At 32.2% G+C, this 17,929-nt stretch overlaps 1 protein-coding gene across 2 annotated transcripts in view; it reads right to left on the bottom strand.

Annotated features, from left to right (window-relative positions):
* The window catches only part of Cdi (serine/threonine kinase), a 28,120-nt gene that overhangs the window by 2,179 nt on the left and 8,012 nt on the right, over positions 1 to 17,929 (bottom strand). The window contains exons 3-5 of one of the 2 annotated variants that reach the window (XM_072901875.1): positions 6,425 to 6,546; positions 918 to 1,464; positions 88 to 676 (exon numbers count right to left, since the gene is read on the bottom strand). In XM_072901875.1, the coding sequence (XP_072757976.1) occupies positions 88 to 676; positions 918 to 1,464; positions 6,425 to 6,546 (1,258 nt within the window). The remainder of the gene's footprint in view (positions 1 to 87; positions 677 to 917; positions 1,465 to 6,424; positions 6,547 to 17,929) is intronic. The other variant, XM_072901874.1, reaches the window with a different exon arrangement.

The following is a 17,929-nucleotide window of genomic DNA, read 5'->3' as shown; positions in this document are numbered from 1 at the left end:
TAACATATGTATAAATAACTATATATAATGTAATAGAGTGATTTCTATTTTTAGACAAATAAGTTTAAAACACGTAAAATAACATACCTTTAAACTGAATAGTTAAATCTCTTGCAATTAATTTGTGTCCACTTACTTTCCTCTCCCACTTTTTTCTAGCAGTAGGGCTACTCGGTTCGGAGCTCGGTTTTTTCCTGTCCAGGATTTTTGCAATACTGTCGTTCTGCGCCGGCTTGAACTTGCTACACGCGCCATCAGTGACGCTGGGTCGTACATCTTCTAGCGAAGGTAGCTCCAGACAACTAGAAAATAGATCACCAAGGATCTTTTTGACGCCGCCCAATGCGTGGAACGGATTTGCCGTCATCGGTCTATAATGCGGGTCGCGTCTGCTGGCAAGCTCGGCCACCCGTCTAGCGGAATGACACCTCGCCTTATCGGAAGGAGTTGCGTTGTCACAACCTCTCGCGTCCGCTGACTGGCTTCTGACTTTTGCAGTACGTCGCTTCGTCGTACGTCCTTCTCGTGCGATTTCATCCATACTAGACATGAGTGTCGGATCGACAGTCGATTGTCGTTTACCGATGTTGTTCTTCAATTCTTCTTCGCAGGTAGCTATTATGGTCTCTAGACTAGTCGTAATCTCTGGAAAGGTTGGCCTAGACTTGGGTTCGTACTGCAAATAAATATGAAGAATTATTATAGGTAAATAATTCGAATTAATAAATTATAAATTATTCAGTTAAACTGGCAATTAATGAAATTTAACAAACACCTGTGTTAAATATTGCATGCGTGCGTGTATAACATAATATTTTCACACATTTTAAGTGCAGCAGTTATAATAATCGTTCGACTTTATTCGCACCGGATCCACCTTGCATGTCTTTACAGTTACAAGAGATCATCATACTCACTGTACAGCAATTGAAGGCGAGTTGTAGGAAGGCGGGCGGCGGATCGGCAGCCGCGCAGATCTCCGCCACGGCTAGATAATCGAGGCCAAAGTTATCTGAGCGTGGCAGAACGTCCGGATCTGCCGGCACTCGGCCGATCAGCTCACATACGACGATGCCGAATGAGAAAACGTCGGACCTGTGATCGTACCACTGGCCCTTGAGGCACTCAGGCGACATCCAGTAGGGGCTGCCGACGGTGCTGAGTCGGTAACCCGTACTTGGATCCGGTATCTTTGCGGCCAACCCGAAATCGCCCACAACCGCGATCATCTCGTTGTTACACTCGTCCTTCTTGATTAGCACGTTCTTGGACGTGAGATCCCGGTGAAATAGGCCGCGGCTGTGCAGATAGGCCATGCCACGGGCCACATCTCTGGCGAGGTTCATCCGGATGAGATGTGGTAATGGCGTATGCCGTGACATAATCAGCTGTTCCAAGCTGCCACCGTTGATATACTCTGTCAACGCGTGCAGTTGACCTTCGTGCACACACACTCCCATGAACCTGTAAAACGTAAAAGAGATTATTAATCTTCGAGTGCTCGAAAGTTTTTGATTGAGAAAATTCTTTTTATTTGTGACGATAAAAAGATGGATTCCAATACAATACTGTCCATAAAAATACTTAAATTAAAAAAAATAAATGTAGAAATACACAATTCAAAAGCTTGCATTTTTAATTTTATCTCATCATTAATTTCAGTAAATAGTCGCTAGTAGAACAAAATAATAACTCACTTATCGATCTCAATGTTTATTGATTGAACTATTTCTCTTAAAAGCATGCAAATTTTAGCAAGAATTTGTAGGAATAATTACGTATTTGAAATTTAAGAAGAATTTATATATACATTTTCGTAAATATAAAAGAAACATCGCGACTTTTAGATAAAAAAATAAACTTTATATTCTATCAAATTAATATAAAGAAATGTAAATAAAGAGATAAATTTTCGTACTTGTTACATAAGACTTCAAAATTAGATTGAATTTAATGAAACAATATTTTCTGAAAATTATCACAAAGTAAAATAATATTTATTACGTAGCGCTAATACGAGCGGATTCAAAACTTGTCGCTTTTATCAATTCACTTATTCTCAACTGAATATTAGATATTAAATAACAATGAAAATATTAGAAATTGAAATTGACGAATGTTTATAATGTTTTATATCAAATTTTAATATTGCATGCTCTTTTCAATCATATCTACGTAAATGATCTTCTCAAAATGCAATAATAAAAAATAAATAAAATAAAATGTGCGCAAAAATATATGATAAAAGTAATGATAAAATTACTGGAAGTCAACTTAATATTATACTAATAAATACATACGTAATATAAATAAAGACGAAAGATATAAATTGTGCCAAAAGACAAGGAAATTTTATTTATATATATGTAAAATATTATCCGATATTGTTTATCATTCATTGTGTTTGAATAATAAAACTAAATCCAGGTGTACTTCATAATAAAAACGATTAAAGAGTCTAGACATCTTTGATATGTTGAGATATCATTGACGTTATCTTTATAGCCATTCTGTTAAGACAGATTAGGACAATTAAATACCGCTTTATTTCAAAGGAACATCCATTTAATAATGGATCCGATAAAAAAATCGTTACAATAATTTTTTCAACTGCAGTTTTTAATTAACTCGTAACGGTAAATATATCTATTAGTATATACAATGTAACAGTTAAAGTATCCATTATTGTATTTATTTATATTGATGTATTTAACTTAGAAAATCTAGAAGTAAATAATAGATATATAATAAGTTGATTATAAATGTTATATATATATGTAACTTATACAATTCATATTATAATTAACTTTTTTACACTTTTAAAATATTATATAAAAAAATAATAACGTTATTATAATTACTATGACGATAAAGGAATATTTTCTTTCTAATATTAATTAATTTTCTAATATTTTTGTTCTAATATTCTAATAAACTTGTGAATTTTTTCTGTTATTAAATATTTTAGATTAGATGTATATATAAATCGACAAATGTATAATAAAAAAGTTTTGAAAAGTTACGACAAAATAACCTGATTATATAGCGAAAGCTACTTTGCTTGTTCATATTTCTCCTGCAAAGAAAAGACTTAATCGGTGAGTGCACTTTACGTTATCGCGGGATAAGCCGAGAATCCTGCATAAATGATAGAGAAGGAGAAGAAAATCACGCATTATACGCCGTGTCGTCCCGATTTCGAGGCGTTTCTCGCCGAGCACGTCGACGCGTTTCTCCCACACGCGACAGAAAAAAAAACAACAAACGACGCGAGCGAAAGAGAAATTTCCGGCGAGGAATTTTTCCCAGGTAAAACATAAGCGATGCATACGCGATGCATACGCGATGATCCAGATTCATTTTTTGTCGATCAGATAAGAGGAGAAATTGTCGCTCCCCTAGCGCTTCCCAAGACTTGTCTCATCCCGATTGATACGCGATAGAAACAGTAATTATAGCGCATCATGTTGCAGAATTTTTTGCTAATAGACACTTGGCATAATTCATAACAAAATATGCGAAGGAAGATTTCTGAGAAATTATACGGTTAAAGTGAAAGCTAAAATAATATGAGGCAAATACCTCAATAAAAAATAATATGATTAAAATAAAAGTGACTCATTGAAAAGATAATTGTATTAAATTGCGATGTATTTTGTTTGTAAATGCCAAAATATCTCTTAATTCTTCATTTTTTAATTGTTTCACATTTACCCCATATTTATTTATATTTATACTCATTAAATTAATATTTATTAATTACTGTATATTGATATGCATTTTATACATTTAATGTAGATCACAATACACAAGTTAAATGCACATCAATCGAAAGCCTGAGTGTCAAGAGCACTCGGAAAGCGATACAATTGTCCGACTACGTCACGTCATTATCTACTAGTAGTGCGGTGTTGTTTCTTTCAGACGATTAGGCGGAATTCATTCTCCGCGTGCCAAATATTATGTAAAAGAGAGAGGCGTTCGCATAACGAACATTGGTGAATCGATTGAGACAAGCATTTGAATGCAAGAATTATGCAGAGTTCGAAGACGCTAGATATTTTTGGGCACTGTCCTGTAGGTTGTTTTCATTCAGCCACTCTCCGTGGAAACGATTGGCGCGTATTTGCTGATTGTCTAACGTATCGTTCCAAGAATTATGACTAAGTTGCTATTAACGATAAAATACTACGGCGAACACACGTAGTAATACTATACTAATGATATTTTTTGTTTGTATTGTGATATATTTGTTTATTATTATTATATTGTTTGGACTGTAATAATGGTATCGTAATGATGTAATAATTGGTGGCGACATAATATCGACAGCCATTAGAGAAATGACAAAATTATTTTTTCCTAGAGTAAACATTAGTCATTGAGATAGAATGAGTGTCGTGATAATCATTAATAATAGACATTATGATAGTAATATTTATCTCATTAGCTTGTATATAAAGAATGATTAATTTAACAAGTTACAAGACAAAAAAAATCACAATGTCTACTATACGTTAGTGAGCAATTTTTAATAGTTCAGTATAATTGGAGAGATTTAATTGAAATAAATTATATGCGCGAATATTAATGTCTGGTCTAAATAATATCGATATTTGACGTTCCTACTACGTCAATAGTTCCTGTATCACTCAACTAAAACACAGACATTACTTCGCTATAGCAATTCTAGTTACGACATCGCAATAAGCGCGGGTGTAATGATATACCTCGTGGTAAATGCCACGAGTGGAGATGATAACTATTTTTACAGCTGAGTCAGCCGGTCCGAGCGCAGCGGAGGATCCTGAGAGGACCCGCGAGTTTCGCGGAGGCCTTCGTCGAGGAAAATGCCAGAAATAAGATCCGCTAGGTTCACCCGACGGGTAAACACCGTATCCGAATCTAGGCCAAGCCGTTTATATCGTCGGAATGCGTTGTCGCGACGCGACACGGCGTATCCCCAACGTCCCAGCAAGGCACGACGCGTTATGTCATAATGCGAAAAGCATTATACAGGAAGCGAATAATCTCCCTCCCTCCCCTCAAAAAATCAATATACCTCATCTCTAGATTTCGAATTTTTGAAAACTTTTAAAGTATTGAATTTACTTGCAATTATGTCGAATTAATTCGAGATATTATAGCGTTGGATTTTGGACCTGATGAAAAGTAGACACAAAAATTATTTGATTATCTAATTACACTGGACTTTTGTCAATAAAAACGTTAATAAGTAGAAACAGTAATTTTCAAAGAAATTTGATTGAAACTAAAGCGCGCTTTAAAAATAAAAATAAACAATGTTATAAATATTTTACTTCAGCGGAATTTTAATTCATGTCATGTCAAATAAATTTATATTAAAAAAATTAAAATTTATGAGAAACGGTGTTTTCTCTCGGTCTACAAATAAAATAATGTATATGTACAATTATATTGTACACTGTAGTATATTCAATCCAATATTTACACATTTAATCTTGTATCTGCAAATTATGAAATGGAAGAAAGATGCACATCGTGCATTATGCATTTAGATACTGCATTTTAGATGCTGCTCTCTGTTAGCAGGAATTTTCGCAACGGGTGTCGGGGTAACCGCTGTTACCGCTAGACGATGTATTATGTTGTAATTCGTAACGAGCGTGGTTAAAGTGTAATACCGTTTTTTCTAATCTTTTGCTCATTTCAGTGGTCTTCCAAGCGAGAGGAATGTTAACGATATAATCACCAAGTGATAAATCAAACATAGGATCACACGCTTTAACTTGAACTTGGTGTTTATTGTGACGAACTTCCATGACATTGTTTACAAGTGCTGACAGTGGCCACATGTTTATGTTAAATGTGTTACGATAAAATAACTTAATACAGAGAGCTTGCGCCAGAATTTTGGCAAGACGCCGAAAAGAAGTTTTCAATTTGACTCATGACAGGACAAAACAAATGTTAGCATAAGAAGTATTTGGCTGCAAACTGATGTAATAAATCTGCAGAAATTCTTGGAAAAATATAGAGAAACTTGTTGTATGTATCTATCAAAATTGATATATATATATATATAGAAATAATTAATTATAAATAAAGAATTAATAAACTTGATGATAGCTATCAACATCCTTTTCTTACGAAATCCAAAGATATTGTTATCAACGATGCATACGTTTTACTTTAAATAAAAGATACTTATACACTCTATGTTTATCTTTCTGAAATTTTGTCCACATTAAAATAACTTGCGTGAAAAAGGATTAACATACCTGGATTTATTACACCTGCAAAGATTAAACAGGTTAGCAAGTAGCTAGAAATTCCATTATCATCATCAAATTCGGCACATACGGCCGAGTGATTTTCTTCAATTGCAAGACACAGAGTTTCACCGGCAAAAATAAACCGGATTCGATTCGCGCGGGCTCACCTTAGTATGTTCGGATGGCTGAGCTTGTTCATGAGCTGGACTTCCTTGAGCATGTTTGGCCTGTTCGCCGCCAGCTGATTCATCTTGAGCACCATCACCTGACTCGTCACTTTATGAGTAACCTGGAAAAACGAAATGAACACGAAGGGTTAGTGACATATTGCGATGCAAAGTCACGTTATGCAGTTATTGACATTAGATCATATGCATGACAGGTGCATACGTAACCGCACCGATTCTTTATAGCAAAAACTTTGACGAGATCGTAAGCATAAGTGTTTTCTTTGACTTATGTACGCTAATTTCTTTCAAATATGTGTAAAATTTCTACCATACAAAATCTTTTTCAAAATTTAAAATAGTACATATATATATATTATAATATAAATGTTTTATTTTTATATTGTATATTATTAGAAAAAATATATATATATGTATATATTTTTCTAACAAATAATATAAAAATAAAATATTTGTACAGTAAAAAGTAAAATTTTAATATAGAAAAATTAGTATTTAGAAACTTTTTTTGATTATAAAATAAATACAACTAAAAATATGGTAAAATAAAAAAGTCTTTCGATTATTGAAAAAAGAAAAAAAAGTGATGAATAAATGCATTTTATTTTATAACTAATTAAAGTATGCTATATTACTTGACTACTATATAATATATTCATCATGTTAAATACAGGATGCAAAATTTCTATAATTTACTATAGTGCGAGTAAGATAGATGACCTACATAATTCATCATCGTATCCTCTATACAGTGACCTTAATGTATCAAAGTAATTTTATCGTGATTGTGCGAACATTTATACGTTTGTCACAAAATTGATACAAGTATAGGTTGCATCAAAATTTGATAGTTGCATTTGATACTTGAACAATGACTACGATCATCTGAAGTCAATTTTGTTGATCGAAAGATTCACGAGAGACTATTGTACACTTACAACTTTTGTAGTTTTAAGTATCTCAATAATTGAATTAAACATTAAAATTCTGTTTAGACTTATCGTACATGAAACAAGATTTTTATCGCCAAATTTTATTATTATTTATTAATGCAGAGAAAAGACAAATAATTTATTTTTTTTTTTTAATTTCATAAATATCACTTGTCTCACGTTTAGATGTTAACAGATAATTTTGGAACAACCTGTATAATACTAGCTAATCATCAAAGCGCTCGAAGACGACGACGCCAGATGTGATTCTCATCACTGACCACGAAACGAAGGCTTGCGTCGTCCTGTTTTCACGTGGCGCAAGTAACACGCGCGAGAGAACGCTAAAGCGATATTCTCGCGAAAGAGAAACTTATTAATGAAATCGTGCGGCATCTGGTTAGCGTATATACGCTCGTAAAGACGCTGGTCGCACAGCATCGTTCAATGTCGAAAATGGACATATCTCTGTAACTTCTTCATTAGTCTTGAAAGTGCGATTGCTTAATGAGAATTGTCGCAACCTCGCTAGTCGAGTATTATAAACTTTCCGAAGAGCAGTTTCGTGAAAAATACGAGAGGAACTTTAAAGCATATGTTGCGTAGTGAGAGAAATAAAATATCTGATTTATTGTGGAATTAATTTAAAAAAACTCATAAAATATTTACTGAAGAAATACCGTTAATACTAGCAGTCAAAGAATCTATCTGCCAAAGAATTTCTATCAATATAATGTACTGTATATTGCATATTTATGTGTAACATAAATATTAAAAGAGTTATTTTTCACCTTTATTAATAATATCTTAATCTTACTCGAGTTTTTAAAGGCGTCAGTCAAAGTTGTGAAAAAATATTGTCGCCAATGTTTTTAAGTTGAATATAGAGTTTCTTATTTTCTGTATAATATAATTTTCTTTTCTTAAAGATAAATAAAGAAAAAAAAATAAAGAATTTGACATGGTTTTTTTTTCATGGTGGTGTGAAAACATGTGAGAATACAAGAGATGCGAGGGAAGTTAAGGATCACTAGATTACATCACTCAGCCGATTCCCGGTGTCGAAAGGCGTGTAATGCACTCTCTTTTACATTCCAGCTCTCGCGCACATTTTACCGTTCATCTCGGATTTCATCCCGGCTCTAAAAGAAGTCGGCCGACGATGAGACGGGAAAGGTAATGAAAATGGAGACGCGACGCGAGAGAAGAGAATCTCTTTTGCAGCCGACATCTCGACGCGAGATGGAAATTTTGCGGATTAAAAAGTCGAGAATAATATCCAAAGAAAACGTAGCCAGAATTCCTTGGCAGTGGCCGGCTCCAGTTGGCTCGCGACCAAAACGGTGACGAATGCGAAAACCGGAGTTCGAATCCGTCGTAAACAGAACGATTGCGAATCGTTGTTATTTCTCGACAAAAGAGAGAGAACGAAGAAAGCCGTCCACATGTGCGTGTTTAATCCGATGACTTTTATTTCCGTTCAACGCTCGGTGATATTTAAGGGATTGGTAAGTGGACTGATAGGAAGATCGGACGATGCTGTCGATCTGTCACCTGCGCTGATTTATTTGAATTATTCCCATTGTCTGGAAAGCTTCGATATTGCGTGTTTTCTACGTAGTACGCGTCATTGTATTTACGACCGCGAAGAGAAAGCATGCCCGGCAATTATAATGTAGCAGCGAGTGATTAATACCTCCTTGAGCGTCGCATGCATAATGCAAAACACGTTTCGCGCCTTTCCACCCGCATAGCATTATCACGTATAAGTGACGATCAGTATGAACAAAATTGAATAAAACGAAAGCTAGCCCTCATTATTCAAAAACGAAATTTTAAACGATTAAAATAATGTGAAAAAATATCAGGCTGGAGAAATGCTGATCTAAAAGCAAAAATATGGAAAATAGGAGTTAAATTTTCGTACACGTGTCATTTTCGTACACGTTTAATTTTTATTTAATATGATTTTCTTTAATTAATTTAACTTAATTTGATTGTTGTGATCATTTTAGTTGCTCTGTTTTCAAATTGCAGAAGAATATTGATTGTTAATTTTAATTAATAATTAATTCATAGAAATATAAGCTAAGTACAAATATAATTAAAATACAATTATAATAAATATATTTTTCTAATTAAAAATTTTAAGAATCTTTGAAAAGCATTTGCTTTTATTATTTCTATAAAAAAAAATTACATTTTTGTTGTGTATATAGTGTTATCGATTTCTTTAGACTCGGATGATTCAACCGCTGAGAAGTTCACTTTATAGGGAGGACAGAAGAGCGAACACTTCATCTATCAAGTATCGTTCTGGCAAGCTACGGTGCAATTAAGAGTAGCGAACCAATTAACAAGCGCACTGGACTTTGCAAGCTCAAAAGCTCTCTACAAAGGTCTACCTCGTATGTTCACAATTATCGTCAAGCATCATAACCGTCAACCGTCTAATTATAAATGCACCCGAGAGATGAAAAGCGCCAAATAGGGGATGCAAACGCGAGACAAACGATCGAAAGAGTACGCGCTCTCGCAACTTTTTGTCTTGATATATTTTCAATGCGCTCAATATTTAACCTTTCAACACAAAATTTTTTAAAATTTTGTTCAAATAGACATGAAAACGATAAAGATTGTATAATCTTTCATTATTTATTGCAAAAGTATAATTTTAATCAAAATAAATAACAATTATAATGTAATGATGTCATTTTTTCCATTAAATAGCTTTTAGTAATTTTATATCTAATTTAATTTTTTTTCGAGAAAATTTATTTTTGTTTTATAACAATTATCACACATCAAAAACAGTTTTAGAAATATGTACCTTTTGCTGTCTATAATTCTTTTAATTTATTATATATAATTTACATATTTTGCGAAATTATAATGCTTGACATCACGATAATCATATTTCAGAAATCCACAAAAATATAATTATGTTTTCGCAAACTGGCAAAAGCTGATTAAAAATAATATGCCTAAAAAACCGATCATGCGAGAAACTTTTAGGCTTGTTAAGCTGTTTTAGGTGGAAAATCAACGTGTCTACATACGGTCTGATAAAGGTTAACTGCACTCACATGCAAATGCATTCCGTTGATTAATATCAGACAAATGTCATTTTTAACATACGTCTATCGTCAATTTTAATCAGAAATATATATATATATATATATAAATGATAATTATTTATTTATATTGTTGTAAACTTTATTAAGTTATATAATATGTATAAGCTATAGCAAAAAATGACATACAAAAGCAGATTTTTAATTTTTTAATATATTCTTTAATAGCTCTTAATAAATCTTTTTACAATATTATCATATTTCTTTATAATAATAAAGATACTTTTTTAACATACGAATCTTTGTAAGTATTAATATCATGTACAATTATAAAAAATTGGATTTTTCAAGAGAATGTAAGAATAAAATAAAATTATATTTAATTTATAAAGTTTTAGTTTTCATTTCAAACTTAAGTGTAAAACTTTGAAATGATTTTACAAAAATCTAAGTATAATTTTATAAATAAACCGTTTAAATAATTATGTAACATCTATTTTATAAAAAAACTTAAATTTTCAGAATTTATATTAATTGAATAAAAATTAAATCAGTGAATGTCAGTGAATTAATTTAATATGCAATGACCTTCACTGCTAATTAATTAATTAAAATATAATTCTGCAAATGATTATAATTAATGTAATTAATTATAATTAAAACTTGAGTCATAACATATCACATAAAAGCAAGATATCAAATTTTGTTGATATAGTAAAGATCAATTGTACACTCAATTCGATCCATGTACAAATCCTTAATTCCACGAACAAGCAACACGTGATTAGTCTCTGTTGCAATGTTGTGAAAAAAATGTTGAGGAGTGATATTCAAGGTCACGAAAAAGTACAATGAATGAGAAATTCTCATGCGAAAGAACGTACAATATATAGGTATATCGATCGATTTCTTTCTCACGACGCGTGTCCTGCGAACTTTCTCCTTATTTCTAAAGATCGCGAAAGAAAGATAGGACGTATGTCGGAACATTTTTTTTCTCGCAAGTATGTGCTTCTCGAAACGTATCATGCATTCTGTTTATATCTGATAAGTAGATAACAATGAGTACATATCTAGATAAATCGCAATGTAAGCTATACTAATATGTATGCATAATTGTAATATAAATATAAGAGAAAACTGCTTTTTTCTATATTTTCTACCGGAAACACTCAGACGATTAAATCTTGAAATTTCACGATTTTATAATTTTAATTCACTTATTTTTAAAAAATTATAGATACGTAGTTTAAGATAATATAAACGTGCAGAAAATCTACTCAACTGTCTTTACAATTATATGTCGCTAATGAAAAAAATATGTTAAGGATTAGAAATACGATCGAGGAAGCGAGAAATAAATTAAGACTTGAAAGGAAAGATACACCTAATTTGAATAACAACGAAATAATTAATATCACATTAATATCGCGCGGCAGCAATAATTTCAGGCAATAGTGTATCGATCTCGACGGTTAGGAAAAAAGGATCGCGGAAACGCGACGTCAGCCAAGCGATGGTGTTAGCGAGAACCTGTCACGCGTGCACGCGCACGAGTATATTTCGCCGCGGTGAAACTTACCGCGCACATTTATTATTTACATATCAAGTGCTAAATAATGAATGACGGTTTCATGAGAACGTACTTTTCCGTTTGCGTTCCGTCATTGTGAATCGATCGGATTAATTCAAGAGACAACAAATCTCGATATTTTCCCATTCGTGACAGCAGCGAGACCGCTCTCACTTGTAATTATCCGGAATACAATAAAAATACGAGGACGCGCGGATCACATTTCAGTTACTCACAATTTTACTGATGTTAATTCTTTTCTCGAAATAGCAATAATTCAAAAATCAATAGTGATCTAGACAATACTGTAAAATTATTCAGTGGGAAATTTTTTACTTTTTATAAAAATGCCAGAAAATCCTGAGCTGCAAATTCTACGATAGTTTCAGTAAAACATTATCATATTACTAAAATAAAATACTGTATTTTTAATCTTGTTATAAGCTATGTTGATAATCAAATATAAGGAAGCATAATAAAGTTGATTTTCTCTCTTTAAAAATAGAAAACAATTTTTACAGACAGGCAAACGCTTCGTTGGTACAAGTTTTACCCGCGGAAGTCTACGAACTGATACCACACATGTCGTGCAGGTGGGAACGGTAACGAATCGAATCGCGCGGAAGGCAAACGAGCGAACGACCGAGCGAGACTCATTAGAGAGTGTTCGTACTCCATGGCCAGCATGCCGTGACCGGCTTTCTCGTCTACTTCCAGCATATTCTCGCACGAGAGGAAAGGAAATGCCGGTACTACCTACGAACTCTTGAGTCACAGGCAAGGTCGTTTCCAACGGACGAATGTAAGCGCGAGATGATGCCAGTTCACTCTTCGTTGAAAGATTATGAATCCCGTTAACTAAGTTCTTGAATTGTTTATTGAAATTTTCAAGTGGATATACAGCTATTGAAATATTTTTACTGTAAGCGTTGATTAATTCGCATGAGTATATTATGGAAACAAAAAGTTTCCGTACACAAAGGAAAAATAATAAAATCCTAAAGATTGCAATATTACATTTATTAAAAAGAGAGAAAGAGAGAGAGAGAGAGAGCTTAAAGTAATTATTTTCTTATATATTCATTATTCATTTTTTACTATGCAATAAGAAATTGCTAGAATTTAGACTTGTTTTCTTTTATCGGTTTATATCTTAATTGATACTATATATGTATATAGTCCCGCACATCTTGTTATGGTCGACGAAATCTCACCGTAATTAAGACATCCGGATCCGTAATGTTTACCTATTGTCAATCGTAATTAGATAGATTGACTTCGCAATTAATATCGTCATTTCCGTGGAACGCGAACAATGTTTTGCAAAGTTTCCGCTCCATATAATGTTATGAAATATTTCATAGACAGAGAATTTAATTTTCGCTTAATGAATACTAATCAATGTGTAGTATAATCGAAAGTAACATAGGACAGGTAAAAATAATTAACAAGTATAATGTTCTTAAAAAAATAATATTTAAAAATTGATACTCTAAAAACTTTAAAAATATTTTTGTAAAAATCTATTAAATTTATAAAAATATATATAAAATTTTAAAAATTTATTAATTCAAGTTGATAAAATTAATAATAGCTTCAGAAATTAACATTTTTCTCATAAAAATAAATTGTTTTTAATCTCACTTTTCTGTAAAACTTTAATTAAGTAATGTTTCTCTCTCTCTCTCTCTCTCTCTCTCTCTCTCTTCAAACAGATTTTATTTCCCGTTTTACTTACAGTTTCGAGAAGTTCAAATTAACTATGAGATAAAAAAAAAACATAAATTGTATCGTTATTTTCATAGCGGCGATTACGTACATAAGCGAATGCGGAGAATGTTTCAATGTGAATGACTGGAACGATCAAGCAAATGCCACAAATAATGTTCTTGGAGAACCGTTCCTTCGGCAATTTGTCATAAAATTGGAATTGCTATAATCTCAACGCGTAATCATTTTACGCGTAATCTCACACGTAATCTATATTCTAATTTAGATAATCATATTTTTTCTACATTATATTTTTACTACATTTTTTTCTAAATAAAGAAATTAACAATAAAAAATTTATTTTGCATGACAATATACTTTTGTTAGTTATATATTTGTATTCTGCAACATTTTTTTGCTTTTTATTTCGATTTCGCATTTTTCTTGCTCCTTTATGTATGTAGGTTTATCACTTGATATCTAGAAATAAATTTTTTACGCTGAGAGCATCAATAAAAAAATTATTTTAAAAAATCAATAAAACTAAAAATCTACAATTAAATATTTTATGTATTTAAAAACATTTAAATTAATAAGGATAAAATGCCACAATAATAAGTCCACAGGAAATGTCATCGTGGGGTGAAAAAAATAAGAGTATGCGACTCTATTTTTGTTCACCTTACATGCAGCGAGCAGATATAGTTAACTTTCGCCTATTATATCCGCGAGACATTCGCAATATCGAATTATCGCAACGTTCGCTATATCGAGTCATGGTCTGATCATCACGTGCGACCAGCGAAGCCTCCGGTTCTTAGCCAGCTCTTTCATGTCCCACCGACTCCCGAGCATCGCCAATAATCGCACGCCGTAGTCATTATGCATGTCATTACCGATAATTTACTGCGTTTTCACCACGAACGGCAACTCGTCGTTGCCGCTTGTGCATACCGCTCGTAAAAGCTCTCGGGATTATCGACGCAAATAATAATTGCATTCCGCGGCGATTTGTCCGCTGTGATGGTAAGCGATTAAAGAGAATTCGAACGGTGATCCTCCGATTTCCTCGCATCGACTTTCGCCTGATTGAAGATTAATGTCATCGCCGATCGAACGATCGGGAAATCGCGATTGAGAGTTGTATCTATATAGGAAGCATGAAAAGAAAGTGTCGTCGCATACATCTCTTTATTAGTTATTGATTTCTTAACAAATTTGTTTTTAACGAATGCAAGAGAAGTCAAGTTATTTTTAAACATTCATCAAAGACACATTAAAATAATTAATTCAATCAAATCAAAATAAATACGAAGATATTTTTATATTAAGAAATTTAATTGGACAGTGAATATTAAAAAGAGTCGTGAGATTTGACAGATTTGGACAGGAATAATTTTTCTTCACAGATATAGACCAGTTCGATCACTTTCGTAAAAATGATGATTACTGTCTTTTTTCCATTGAATAACCGAGCGAGATGAGAGCCGTGATTGGACGCGTAACGAGCGGTGATTTCGATGGGAAGCCGAGAGCGAAGGGAAGTTCTACTGTCGAGCCTGCGGGCGATTCCCGTCAAAAGGATTTAAAAGCCAGCGGGGAGGATGAGAACGCGTGTAGGTGGAATGAAAAGGCGGAGAACAAACGAGAGGAAGTTCCTTCTCGGCGGTTGTAAGAGCGTCGTAAGACTCGTGTTCGTTTCACTTAAGGCCTCAATTTGAGGAGGAGGCACCACGTTTTCTCGCAACAATGACAGTTTCGCAACGGAACGTCGATTACGTGATGGTGCAATTGCTCGAGACGGTCCCGGTTGAAACGTACGCGGTCGCGCGCGATAAGCGACACCGACGGAATGCACGCTTTAGATACACCTTATGCAGTATTCATGCGAGCATTGCGTTTAATGAGTGAAGATAAGAAATCGAGCGCGGACTGTACCGTTGCAACGTTCGGAATTGCGTCCTTCAACGCGTATCATAAATCAATACGTCGGCCAATCATCAAGAGACTCTTGCCACTTCATGCAAATTTCACGCTTTACATATACGTAAAGTTCTCTATTTTTATTGGGTTAATTATTCGTAAATTAAACAAAATTAAAATTCCAAATTAATTATCACAAAATGCCAAGAAATATGTTATGTAAAAATTCTAAAATTATTTTCTTCTCCGCTTTTCTCCTAAGAAAATCAAGTTTTCGATTACATATTCAGTTAAAAATTAATTAAAATCATATAATTTAATACCTGCTACGTGTTAATGCATAGATGACAAAATGCAGAAAAATAACAATCTTTCTATACATATAGTATACTTAAAGCTAAAATTATTTTTGGCAGTGTTTGAGATATTGTAACATAATCTAGGAAATTAATCTGGACGAAAGTTGTTCATATAATATGTAAATATGTCTAAACTACTTTAATATGCATCACATAAACTTGGCTCAATACTTGGCTGGAAAGATTTGAGTTTGGATTTCTGATTGGCGCGCTCTAATTCGTCACGATATACGGTGACACAACTATATGTATACGAAAGCTCATTGCAGTTTAAAAATAGACTGCATCTTTTGTTTGATCTTTTCCTTCTATTTTGTCTGCTATTTTTTTTGTCGGGCATATGTATTTTTACATATTATAAAAACTCGTTTTATTTTAATTTTTATCTTTTTTAGTATAATTTCAAAGCAACAAATAATCAAAATAATTCTGTGCTTGAAAAATATACAAAAGTTTAAAATTAATAATTAGTGATACTCGTTATTAATTATTTATAGTTGAAAAAAGAAACTTTATTAATCGTAGAATACAAAGTTTACCGTTTTTTATCGTGGCTTATCAGCAACCTTGACTATCTCGACGATCGTTAAAACACGTGCATATGATTTGTCAGTGACTATTCATCACTCATTCTTTTATTGCTCGAATTTTGTAGTCGAAGAGTCACGTAAGAACAAATGTAAATAATATTTTTTATTAATTGTGTATTAGTATTATTTTTCAAAATATTAGCATATTTTAATTAGAGTTCTATTATTATGCAATTTCAATACAATTAATTTCTAGTACATATGTGACTATCTAATGTTGTTATTTAATACTAATTAATGTTTTAGTAGTAAAGGTGATCCTAAAAATTCAATATATACAATTAATTGGTTGTGTTCCATTTATTTATAACAATTCGCTCGCGGGAACAACAATAACGATTATTCGTCGTTATGTGATTTTTGACGTTACTCCAAATTCTGTAAAGTTTCATAAGTCTTGGAACATAACCGGAATCTAGTGCGAAATTTCGCGCGAATAGCAGTTGATTCGATTAACTTGAGTATGAAGATATATTATATTCCATATCTAATGTTAAATAATAATTGCATATTAATAAAATAAAATAAATTATTAGATGATTTATTGGGATTTGCAATATTTTTTAATAAATCCTTAAATCTCTCTAAAGATATTAGATATATTTTTTGGTGTGTAAAAAAGGAAACAAAATATCTTTAATAAGATATCTTTTTTGAAACACATCTTTTTTCTATCTCAAGATTAATCTTTTATTATATATAACCTTTTCATTTTTCATGAAAATCTACTAAACGTCAAGTTTAAGCGATAATGGTATTTTAAATTCAATTAAAACAGCCATAGACGTTGTAAGCAAATTCGTTCGTTATTTATAATTAAAATTAAAGTATGTGATCATACATATGTTCGACTAGAAAATTGGTTAAAGTGCTTGTTCAAAATTCTTGGCACGGTGATTGACTTATCGTGCCAAAAATGTACGAATCTGAGTCCCTCAATAACCTTACGTAGGTTACAATTAACTCTTAAACTTTTTCAAAATATATGTTCAATTTTATTATAATAATTGTAATAATTCATTTTCAAAATTCTCGCAATGGCTATATTTCTTTACAGATTTTTCGTTATTAAATTACAAAAGATTTTATCATAATAAATAAATGTTTAATAAATTTAAGATAAGAAAAAGATGCTAAATTAAAAAAAAAAACAGATACATTTTTCCACACATTATTTTCTGTGTAATCAACTAAATTTAAATTATCAGATTTAAATATTAAACTTTATTAATATAATTTAATAATCTTTTTATTTTATATTTTATAGTTTAATTGAATATGTAACGTGTAATACAAAAAGCATTAAATTTTGACAAGATGATA

The sequence above is a fragment of the Anoplolepis gracilipes genome, chromosome 11 (genome assembly GCF_047496725.1).
Source record: "Anoplolepis gracilipes chromosome 11, ASM4749672v1, whole genome shotgun sequence".
Lineage (NCBI taxonomy): Eukaryota > Metazoa > Arthropoda > Insecta > Hymenoptera > Formicidae > Anoplolepis > Anoplolepis gracilipes.
This window is presented reverse-complemented; position numbering and strand designations above follow the sequence as displayed.